The 12,666-nt window shown below is 42.3% G+C and overlaps 1 protein-coding gene across 2 annotated transcripts in view; it reads left to right on the forward strand.

The window, feature by feature from the left end:
- PIP5K1C (phosphatidylinositol-4-phosphate 5-kinase type 1 gamma) overlaps positions 1-12,666 on the forward strand; it is a 185,991-nt gene that overhangs the window by 115,846 nt on the left and 57,479 nt on the right. For both annotated transcript variants that reach the window (XM_086947109.1, XM_086947108.1), the window contains exons 13-16: positions 312-450; positions 631-663; positions 8,862-8,972; positions 11,417-11,552. In XM_086947109.1, the coding sequence (XP_086803235.1) occupies positions 312-450; positions 631-663; positions 8,862-8,972; positions 11,417-11,552 (419 nt within the window). The remainder of the gene's footprint in view (positions 1-311; positions 451-630; positions 664-8,861; positions 8,973-11,416; positions 11,553-12,666) is intronic.

The following is a 12,666-nucleotide window of genomic DNA, read 5'->3' on the forward strand; positions in this document are numbered from 1 at the left end:
AGTCTTAACTGTATTTACACCAGCCTTTTCTGTATTAGATGGAGGAATGTGGGAAACTCTTGTGTACCTGTAGGGACCTCCATTTGAATGGTAGGAAAAGGAAGGTACAATGATTACTCAATCATGCCAAACCACATTCCTTTTCACTTAATACAAAGACCTATCCGGCAGTAAGGAAGCTTAATTATCTGTTGTCTAATAGATATTTGGTACAATTCATAAGAGTTACCAACAAATGCTCTTCTGAAACTATACATTTCAACTGTTACCTCATCCATTTTCCTACACCTGATTGTCTCCAACCCTTTCAGGACGACCAGACCTACTACCCTGCACACCACCATCATTCGAAGAAGCGACCACCGCCTCAATTGCAACAACTTTGTCCTCGACCTCATTATCCATCCCAGAGCGATCACCCTCTGAGAGTTCTGAGCAGCCAAGATACAGGCAAGAAGTACTGTTACGTTCTCCAGCGTTGACCTTTGTCACAGAACAATGCAGGTTTATATGGCTGTGCATGTGCGAGTAATTCTATGGCGAAACTTACAGCGAAGAGTGGAATGGTTCTAACAGGATTATGATCTTTAACTGAAGAATTCCTTGTTTTTTCTCATTGTCCATTTTTAGGAGGCGCACTCACTCTGCTGGACAGGAGGGCAGGTAAGCAGTAGCTTCTCCCATGTCATGCGTTAGTGTTTAGTACCATGGAAGTGTTCTACAATAACAAAATCTTGGCTTCCTAATTTCTTATACTGTGTACAGTAGTACTGGTGTGACCATAAATGCCTCATCTTTATACAGCCTCCTCACCTAATGATAAAATGTGGTGCAGGCTTAAAGAGATGCACCTCAAAATTAATATTGGTATGTGCACCACACTTAGAAGCCACCACATTGTAACTTCAAGCATACCGTTTTATTTTGGAGTATACATAGAAAGTGATTCTGAAAACAGCAACAATTAGAGAAAAGTGATCACATTATTAGATAGCTCCACGAATATGTAAAAAGCCATGACAACTAGGGCAATCCTCTCAGCAAAGATGCATGTCTTTACCCATGTTTTCCCCAACATATAATCGTATGATCATCAAAAACAATGAACTGCAGCTGCTTGAATTCAACAGGATGCCCTAAATTCTCCCACATCAACCAATATGTACAAGACTATCTTTATTAAAGTATAGTCAAAGGCTGGTTCGCCTCTTGGGTCGCCATATTCATTGTGATCCAAAACCTTTTGCCTCAAACCTACAGCAAGAAGAATCCTACTACCTGTGTGAAAAGGGAAAAGAGGGGGGAACACTCAGTGTTGTGTAAAATACCCCTCACACACCAACAGGCCCCTTGGTGTCATGCTTCATCATTGGGGTCTTCGCACCCCGCTAAGGGGATGCGGCACGCTTCGACCTGCGACTACGCGGGAGCGTTGACAAATCAGACTATGTGTGGTGTGTGTTGAGTGCAAGTGAAGGGGTTGGATGTGAGTGGGAGGTGTAGTGATAAGTTAAAAAGTACCTGGCTAGTGGGTAAAAAGAAAAAACTTTATTCAGTACCCCTGGCTGGTGCTGTTAAAAAATGTGCAAAAGAACGAGGTTTTCTGTCTTAATTAGGGACAGAACCTCTGGTGTGCGTCGACATGTTTCGGTACGGGTGTACCTTCTTCAGGACGGGGCACAACTCCCAACCCTACTCACGTTTTTCTAAGAAAAATGGGTTCTATTTTATTTAAAAAGTGATAACACTCATTAAAGACGGCTACAATGTGCCTACAGCGGTTCTCTGGTACATGTAATTACATGTCCTGAAAAAAGAAAAAACCATTAGGTTTGGTTACCATATAGGGTTGGCTCAGACAGGTGCAGTCACCTGGAGCCCCAAACAGTTCATTAAACCTGTAAAGCAAAAAAAGACATACAAAACATATAACACACACAAACATGTAAGGTACACTAAGGGTTTTTGTTTTTCGTTTTTTTGTGCTTGTTTTCAGACATACTTGTGGTCTTAGTTGACTACTGCCTCATGAGCAAATCCTGGACATCAAGGTAGGTAGGTGGATCCACAATCTATGAGGATAGAGGAGTGGATTCAGTGCTGTTGTATTTACTCACTTTTTAACTCCATCACGCACCTACAGAGGTCTGATTTTGTTTCGACAAATACTCACGAAATCCGCCTGTATTGGCCTCCTTCTACCACCCTGTGCTGCTCCGCCGTGAATGGAGTATGGATGAGCTAGGCGGTATATAAAGGAGATTAAGGTATATTTTCATTGGTTAATAGGCGGAAACGGCAAATGACCATGTATGGAGGATACCTGTGTGGCCACCCCCTCCACGTATGTGGTCTAGTCACATGTAGCATGTAAACCTCTGTAATTCGTTTATTACCGGGTTTCGGTATGTCCAAATATGGACTTTCCGTTCGTTACCCACTCACTGGCTGTTGCCGTAGCTAGCGCTGATCCGGAGCCCATGCGAGGCAGCTGCCGCGTTGTTGTCTGCCGTTCGCGCATGCGCAATGCCGGTTCTTCGGTACTCTCTAGCGCATGCGCAAAAGCCGGAAGTCGACCAAGTGTGCGCGATAATATTAGTAGATTGGCGCTAGTCACTAAGGATGATTTGTCTTTATTTTGCCATGACATATCCTCATTCTTGGTGCATCTGGTCGATGATTATCAGACACTTTGATGGATAAACAGGGGCATTGCTTTCAGTTTAAAAAAGCAGTGTCTGCTTTCGATTTTCAAGGATTCTGTGCAGATGTATTCAACACTGTAATGACATAATATCAATACAGGGGGTGTTACATGTGATGGCTCAACGATTTAGTGTTGATGGCTAGAGGGGAGGCATTCTCAGGTTTACAATTACTGGTCCTCTCCTATTGTGGGGTTAATCAGGAGACTTGGCTCCATGGTATGTCATCATTGAGTCCCGTAATATGAGTTGCCAGGCGGAACACCCAACGTTGTTCCTTTTGGAATAGGCCTGCTTCCGAGGGCAATCGTTCTATGACAGTCCAGCGTAGATCATTGATGCAGTGCTGGTGTGTCAAAAAATGCGATGCCATCTTGGTTGTTGTTTTCTTGCAGCGAATGTTACTTTTGTGTTCCCCTATCCTTATTTTGACGGGTCGAGTGGTCATGCCCACATATTCCAATCCACATGGGCAATTTATTAGGTAGATCACATTCTTCGTATTGCAGTTTGAAAATTGGCGTTGCTCCCATGTCGTGCCATTTCTGAAGGTTAGATTTCTGCTTTTCCGGGTTTGATGACAGCAACTACAATCCCCACATGGGAAATGACCCTGTATGCCAGTTACATTGAGTCTCGCCGTTTGATTCTCCTGTGGTCTAGTATGGACCACTATGTCCTTTATGTTTTTGCCCCTTCGATGTGCATACATCGGTTTCTCAAAACTTAAGTCTCCACAATTCAATATACCCCAGTGTTTATCAATGACCTTTGACACCTGGTTCGATATGGTGGAGTAGGTTGTCACACAGATCGGTCTTTTATGTGTTTCTTTTTCGTGGAGATTTTCTTGTATGAGTGCCTCCCTGTGATTGTTTTTTGCGCGCTTCATCGCTTTCTCGATGGTTCTGGTGGGATACTGCCTCTGCATAAGTTTAGTCTTTAGGTCTTTCGCTTGTCGGTTGAATTCACTCAGTTCTATGCAGTTCCTCCGCAGTCTCAGGAATTGCCCATAGGGCAAATTCTCCCTTAGATGTCTTGGGTGGAAACTGTCATAGCGTAGCAGGCAATTTCTGGAGGTCGGCTTGAAGTGGGTGGTGCTCTTCAGCCTTCCGTCCTCACTGTAAATGTTTAGATCTAGGAAAACCATCGATGTGTTTGAACGGCAGACAACAGCGCGGCAGCTGCCTCGCATGGGCTCCGGATCAGCGCTAGCTACGGCAACAGCCAGTGAGTGGGTAACGAACGGAAAGTCCATATTTGGACATACCGAAACCCGGTAATAAACGAATTACAGAGGTTTACATGCTACATGTGACTAGACCACATACGTGGAGGGGGTGGCCACACAGGTATCCTCCATACATGGTCATTTGCCGTTTCCGCCTATTAACCAATGAAAATATACCTTAATCTCCTTTATATACCGCCTAGCTCATCCATACTCCATTCACGGCGGAGCAGCACAGGGTGGTAGAAGGAGGCCAATACAGGCGGATTTCGTGAGTATTTGTCGAAACAAAATCAGACCTCTGTAGGTGCGTGATGGAGTTAAAAAGTGAGTAAATACAACAGCACTGAATCCACTCCTCTATCCTCATAGATTGTGGATCCACCTACCTACCTTGATGTCCAGGATTTGCTCATGAGGCAGTAGTCAACTAAGACCACAAGTATGTCTGAAAACAAGCACAAAAAAACAAAAAACAAAAACCCTTAGTGTACCTTACATGTTTGTGTGTGTTATATGTTTTGTATGTCTTTTTTTGCTTTACAGGTTTAATGAACTGTTTGGGGCTCCAGGTGACTGCACCTGTCTGAGCCAACCCTATATGGTAACCAAACCTAATGTTTTTTTCTTTTTTCAGGACATGTAATTACATGTACCAGAGAACCGCTGTAGGCACATTGTAGCCGTCTTTAATGAGTGTAATCACTTTTTAAATAAAATAGAACCCATTTTTCTTAGAAAAACGTGAGTAGGGTTGGGAGTTGTGCCCCGTCCTGAAGAAGGTACACCCGTACCGAAACATGTCGACGCACACCAGAGGTTCTGTCCCTAATTAAGACAGAAAACCTCGTTCTTTTGCACATTTTTTAACAGCACCAGCCAGGGGTACTGAATAAAGTTTTTTCTTTTTACCCACTAGCCAGGTACTTTTTAACTTATCACTACACCTCCCACTCACATCCAACCCCTTCACTTGCACTCAACACACACCACACATAGTCTGATTTGTCAACGCTCCCGCGTAGTCGCAGGTCGAAGCGTGCCGCATCCCCTTAGCGGGGTGCGAAGACCCCAATGATGAAGCATGACACCAAGGGGCCTGTTGGTGTGTGAGGGGTATTTTACACAACACTGAGTGTTCCCCCCTCTTTTCCCTTTTCACACAGGTAGTAGGATTCTTCTTGTTTATTTATCAGTGCCCATGGAGTAGGAATCCTACTTTATACTCTACCTCCCTTCTTTGTTAAGTATAGTCAAACCTACAGCATCCAGAGTCGCATCCTCTACTGTACAGAAATTAGGAGATCCATTTTGCACATGAAAGCAAAGTCTTGGAAAGCTCTCAGTCTCATTTGAATGGAGTCAGACCTCATTCACTATGCTGAACCAGAAATGCCTTCTGTATAAAATGCACACCAATCCACCAGACAAACACCATAAAGAACAAAGGGACCCAGTTGTTACAGAAATATGGTTCAAATAGAGACTTGTTAACCAAGATACTCAAGCTGGCCAGAAACCTATGTAGAGCCTTATTTGATAATGCCATTTTTCAACTCGACTTTCTGTCCTCTCTCTCTCTGTAAGGTTTTATAGATTGAAGCACTGGGTTGCAGAAATACACAAAGCATATAGAAATAACATCTATATCAAGTAGATGTTTGAGTATATATGTAATTATACGTGCATAGTAAGCTCTTTATTGATAAAAAGTATACATTATTCACACCTGTGATATGGGATCATTTGTTTTTTCTTTTCACCCTAAACTCTCACTTTAAATAGTGACAATCAGGCATTTTTAAATGCTCGTGAATAAATAAATGACTGTCTGACTAAATTTTCCAAAACATTTGAATAATGTAATTTTCGGTTAAAAGAAAAAAATCCTAGTAAAGTCATTATTCACGAAACCTTCTTAGAGTTCACAGGATTTAAACACATTCTGAAGATTTCTGTTTTCCTGTATCTGAAAAACTCCCAGGAAAACTGGCTCCGGGACAGCTGCAGAAGTGTGCAGAGGAAAATTATCTGATTTACCTTTATTAAATGGAGTTTTGTCCTTGCTACACAATTGAGCTGGTATATTAGTCCTTTATAGACAACCTGCAATGGATTGTAGACAATAGAAATGTTTATATGCTAATCTGCTTGGATTGTTCGATGGCTTTCAAGACACTATCTACCGGCATCCTGAAAAATAGTTTGACTGAAGCAGGATTCAAATGCTTGGCTGTAAAATAGATCATATCTTGCCTTGGTGGAACAGATAAATTAGTGGCTTTACATCAATGTTATTTTCGAAGCCTGGACTCTGAGCTCAGGTGTCTGTAGGGGCGAATTTGCCTCTCCTTTTTGCTCACTCTGTCCACATGGCCACTCGTGATGTGTCTCCTTCAGATCAGGCCCTATTTCACATGTTTTCAGAAGACGCACAGCTCATATTTAGGGTCGAGCTTGCATGAGCCATGTGCTAGCGAATGCGCACTCACTTGTGAGACACTATTGTTTACCAGAAGGGCTTGGAGCCCTCTCATTGCTTACCATTTGTTGGCTTCATTGACACTATTCTTTGCTGCCTCCTAATGGCTGGTGTGTACCAGACATCACTTCCTGTTTCTTTACTGGAGCAAGGACCACGCACACATTGATTCTTCCTGATTAGTGTCCGTCCGCTGCTCACACTGTGATTGTGGTACTAGTTATTTTTTCCCTGTGTTGCTTCTACAATTTAACAGTGTTGCTGCCCTTCCCCCACTCCGCTGTCGCTGCGGCACATACCCCCAGCTCTTCCTCTCCACCCCCATCCTTGCTTACCCATCCTGCATAAAACAAGCATTTTTTCCCTGCTTCAATCCTAAAGATCTGAAAACCAAGCGGCCATTTCGTGGAAGGAGTTTCTCATTCTTTATTTCATTCCACTTTCTAATTCAGCCTCGTTACATTTGATTTCATGAACTCAAACGGTACTTAACGTGTCCAAACACAACGATAAGCATTTTCTTTTTTACGTTAATATTTTTGTTTAAATTACAAGAACAGTTGAGAGAATACAACAGCCTGCGTTAAATGGTTCTTTTTATGTGAAAAATTCTAGTAATGTAATATTGCTTAAACCCCCTTCAGCCTCCTACTCACAAGTAGCTATCACTATCGTGATCGAAATGCAATGCGAAGATACCACATAAAAAAGTGAATGTTTATCTGTTGTGTATATACATATCCCACAAATATTGCCTGTTGAAATTCAAATGCCAATTTTTCACTTAATTGCGTTTGAACCAGGTTGCTTGTCAGATCTCTATTTGTCAACATTTGAAGAAATTTTTGGTTTTACCAATATTTGTTTAGCCATGTTGCACAGCAGTCTGGCTGCTGTGCAACATGCTGAAATTAAGGAAAATAAAAGCAATATAACATGTTGGCCATGTTATAGCATTTTTTTCTTTTACTCAGCCATTTTGCACAGTGGAAACGCTGCTGTACATCATGGCTAAAAAACATTGACGAAATATATAGTTCTCGTATAGACAAAACCTATTGGCCTTGCCAATGCTTGTTACCTATGTTAACAGGCTAGCAAACAAACCTTTCGCAGAACCACTGACCTTTGGCAAACAGCTTCACTGTCACTCTGTGGCATATCTCCAGAGTTTTCTTTATCGAACTCCAAAAGCTGATTTCTACTTACACCACCACCCAAATAACTGACTAAAATCCACCACTCAAATTACTTTCATATTTCACTATACTAATTCACCACTCATCCTTTATGCGTTCCGGACTAGTGTGCTACTTGCCAAAAACGCGCTTCAACACCCCATCAGGGGTAACAAGTGCTATATAAATGCAAACCTTTTTTTCCCTCTTCTATCCTTCCCCTATCATCTGAATCCAAATAACTGACTAACCTATCCACCGCTCAAATTCCTTTCATATTCACTATACTAATTCAACACTAATCCTTTATGGGTTCCGGAGTTGCGTGCTACTCGCCGAAAAAGCGCTTAGACGCCTAATCAGGGGTAGTAAGTGCTATGTAAATGCAATTACAATGCAATACAATTTTGTAATCTCTCCTGACTAGAAATAACAGGATCCCCACCAGTCCTCTTGAAAGTTGACTGCATTCTGGGTGTCCTTATTGACACCGAGTGGCAAACGTCCACTTCAAACAACTAATGTTTCTCAAAAAGATTTAGCCAGTTATTGACACCTGCATACACATCCCAGCTGTAAATGCCGTAATTTAATCAGTGCAAGACTGTGTCAATCATGTATATCAAGCCACCCTAAAAAACGTCTGTCTCCTCTTCAGGTGACTCCAACTACTACTACTGCTGGCGGAGTTCAGGTGGAACTAGTTGTTCAAATGCCTGAGCATTGTCCAGAAGGCAGCATATCAGAATTTCCCTATCTTATTGCCTTCAAAGTTGACTCTATTGCCCTAGCAGGTCTCTCTTCTTCAGACTATGTCCTCTTTGTGCTACTTAAACTAAGAACAATGAGCTACGCATATCCAACCCATGAGCTGCTGCAAGCATTGTAGTTCGCTTCCCTGCAACATACGAGCTGAACCGCAACTTGTTTATTTTTAAGAAGCTCGTAAAAGTCTCACTTTTATTAGCTAGCTAACACTTTTTGCCTTACTGTTTGACCCCCAATGCCTCCATCCATAGTAGGATTTGTCTCTTGTTTGAGATATTTATTCCTCACCCGTCTTTTTTAAAATCTTATCACGTTCTGTCGCTCAATGCTACGAAATTCAGCTTTGGAAATAAATATGACTTGATGTAACCAGAAATGCAGCCACGTATGTCCAAGTGTATACACATGAAAAGAATAGTGTTGTGTGCTATTTGTACTGTGCATCTGATCAAGGCATGATCATTGATGTTTTATAGCTATTCCTGCTCCTTTCCTAGGCACTCACGGGCACACGAGGAGGTCGCCGTGGATCAGGAAATTCAGCAGATAACCGTAGAACTGGAGACAAAGTTGGAGGTGCCATCGGGAATTCTGGAGGAGGAAAAAAGGTAACCTGAACTTACATCTCCATATGTAGTGGTGTAGCAGTGTACAAAAGTAAAAATATAATGATGCTTTTGTGATTGGTTAAACTGATTTGTATAAGGTTTTGCAAACTTTGTAGTGTATGTGTCGCACTAGTCATTTGGATAGTCTACTGTGATCACAGAACTGAGTGTGATTTTAGACTCTTCTTAGGTTGTTCAGGACAGCTGTCTACAAATATTTGCATGAGTTTCGATTCTGTTACCATTTTAATACTTTTACCAATACATTTTCATGTTTTAAGTGAAATCTACATCACTTCCTTGTAGTAAAAAGTGTCAAAGCAAAGGTGGTGATGGACTATAGATTGGTTGTTTGTTATTATATATAATGCTCCACCACATGGCTCCTACCTCTGTTCTTGGGGTGCTATATGCTTACTTATTACCATGCAGTATTTCATTTACCTCTCTGGTGTGTTACTATTGTCAGAGTCTCTCTTCTCACAAATTCAGTACAGAGTATGTCTGTAAGACCGCTTGTGCTTCTTAGACACCCCAGATACTGGGCTTCCACCTTTTCTGACACTAGCACAATGTGACCCTCATCCAACACACTCCCCTGAAACAGAGGTTCATGGGGACCCAAGCACAGAAGCCAAATATTACAGGTCCCTGGGTACTTGCCCCAAAATTGAGCTACAGGCTCTGGCTAGGAGATTCTGGACAGAAAACTGTGGCCAGATCTCAAATGCTATTGTTATGTTATGTTATGTTATGTTATGTTATTTATTTTTTTGTATAGCGCAACGGTTACTCAAAAAGAGTGTCCCGGCGCTTTAGGTAAGGCGAACAGATTTCAGAATAACACAACACAGATAAAAGAGGTTAAGAAGTCAACAGAAAAAAACAGAGCTACTGGCAGACCTATTGAGAAAACAGCCAGGTTTTGAGACCTCTTCTAAAATCAAGGAGGGTAGTCGCCCCCCGCAAAGGGAGCGGTAATGAATTCCACATCTGTGGAGCCAGAAGACTGAAGGAGCGGCCCCCTAGGCGAGCCCTCTTCACGCGCGGAACAGCCGCCAAAAGTAGAGATTCCGACCTCAACGAGCGGGTGGGGTGGTAAAAGGTCAGTCTCTTTTGGAGATGTTTAGCTCCCACAGCATGGAGCGCCTTATAGGCCAGTGTCAGAGCCTTAAAGGCAATCCGTTTGCGGATGGGTAGCCAGTGTAGCGTCACCAACAACCCAGAGACGCTGGTGCGTCTGCTTAGGCCAAAAATGGCCCTGGCCGCCGCGTTCTGTGCAACTTGAAGCCTCTGCAGCAGATACTCTGGCAGGCCCAGGTAAAGAATGTTGGCATAATCCAACCTGGAGCCTATCAGGGCCTGCACCGTCAGCCTCTTGTGCTCCTCGGACAAGAGAGGCAGAAACTTCCGCAACATTTTTAAAAGGCCGAAGCAGGTGCCGGTTACCCCCAGGATCTGGGCTTTCATCGTCAGCCCCTTGTCCATCTTAACCCCCAAGTTTTTAGCCATGGGAGAAGAGCCGGACGGAGGGAACATATCGATGGGCCACCAGGCCTGCCAGCTGGGCTCCGTATCGCACCCGAAGAAGAGTACCTCCGATTTGTCGGAATTGCACTTGAGGCTGTGGCAACTAGGACTGTGGGTCCAAGAGTGGGTACATTCTGGAAGGGCAGAATACCAAAGAGCTTCCACGCAGAAAATGGTTTAAAAGCAGACAGGTCAGGAAACCTGCTTGAATGCAATGGTGTGCTACTTTACAGTCCTTCTCAAATATGTTCAGCGAGTTTGCACCTTTCATACTACCAGTAATGAAGACGCTAGGGCATGAATATGCAGGCATTGCTATTAAAGTACAATAAAATTAGTTGAGGGCAACATCTTACCAGTTTGACAATGTGTTAAGAGAGACCAATCGCAGTTGAAAATAGGAGCAAGGATACAGGCATAAATATCAAACTGGATAGGTTAATGGTGTAGTGAAAATTAGAATTTCGAAGATGAGAAAAAAACAAATTTGGAATTGCTAAAAATTGGTAAATTGAAGCAAATATGAATATAGCAATTAAAAACGAGGAGCCAAAGATGACAGCTGAAGTTATGTACATATGAAAGAGGCATTCTTAGACAGAAACTGTATAAAAGTTGTGTGTGGGATAGACTTGAGTTTTTGGAGCTGGAAAGAAAAGTATATATATATTTTTATATAAAAGTGGATGAGTCGAAGAATATATCCAATTGATATAAGGTAGCAACAAAGATTTTTGATTTTCAATTAGCTCAAAGGAATTGCCTAGATTCAAGGAAGTACAACCTAACAGACGTAGTTTCTTATTTCACATATTCTTTGTAACTAATTATGGTGCTGGTGGGAAGTGCACCCAGTGCAAGGCCTGTAATTTGCAGTGTCTGTGTTCTAATTGTTTGATTTTCTCTACTCCCAGAGAGGCATCTTCAGCCTGTGCCATCAAAAGGTCTGCAGCAGCCCTGCTGGAAGTGGATACTGCTAGCCAGCACTCAGAACCAGCCAGCCAGGCCTCTGAGGAGGAAGAAGAGGTGCCAGTGACAGATATTTACTTTGTAAGCCTTTTTTCTGCCCACCCTCTGTGTGATATAACTTACCTCCTTTGTTTTGACACTCTTTGAATTGACTTTTCTCCTTGATACATATCTCATAGCTCTAAAAGATATCGTTATAGCAGGTCTTTTGTTTTACTTTAACCCGTGGATTTACAGCCAATCCTCATATTGGGGTTTATCATCTGATCTGAGGTTAAATTGTATGCTCCAGAGTGATTTTGATTTTGTAGATCTAAGACAGTTGACTTTGAAGTCTCCGTGCTCACATAAACATAACCTGAGCTGAAGGAAATCTGGTGGATGTGAATGGGATTTAGGAGGTAGGTTTTTTGCAATTTTGCTCATTATGATAAAAGTATACCCCAGCAGGCATTCGCTGTGCCTAGTGTAACCAGGTGAGCTCATAAGCTATCCACAATGAGACTGCACTTGATGCACCAATGCACCCACTTTGCTTTATAGCCGAATGTGTTCATACACATGTAAGGGTCATTTTCATAGTTCAAATCTAGTGTCCCCTAGCCTAGGACATTTGTTTTCCCAGCAAAGCAGTCTTCAGACAATGCACTTATGTGCAATGTTTAAAGACCGAACAACTAGGCCTTGTTCCTCTCTGTGGGGGACACCTCTTTTGCTCTATGGAGGAAACAAGAACTGCTTGGGGATTTAAAAGGTAGGAGACCAGCAGCACCAGAGATCTCCTCCACCGGACTACATTGTTATGCTAACTGCACATCTATAGTCTCAAAGTCCTGTTCCATGATTTGTTTCTTCTTGAATATCGCAGCAATGTTCTTGCTGTTATTTTTCCTTCTTTTGTTTTTTTAAATTACCTTTCGTTCTTTGTCCCTGCCATTGCTTATCGGACTGATTACATCTTGAAATCAAATGTTGTATGTTGCTCCGTATATAACTTTCATATTAGCAAGACTGCTTGTGAAAGGCACAAACCGTGAAGAAAGATGATGGAAAAAGTGGAACAGTAAATGGTGAACACAATATTAAATCTTTTTTCGTCTTCTAGAACTAACTTGCTTGTCAGTTAGTCACAGTTCGCCTATTACTGCATGTTTGGAAGAAAAACATGTACTTGTATCAAGATGCCATGAAAAGG

Source organism: Lissotriton vulgaris, chromosome 12 (assembly GCF_964263255.1).
Source record: "Lissotriton vulgaris chromosome 12, aLisVul1.2, whole genome shotgun sequence".
In the NCBI taxonomy this organism is placed as follows: domain Eukaryota; kingdom Metazoa; phylum Chordata; class Amphibia; order Caudata; family Salamandridae; genus Lissotriton; species Lissotriton vulgaris.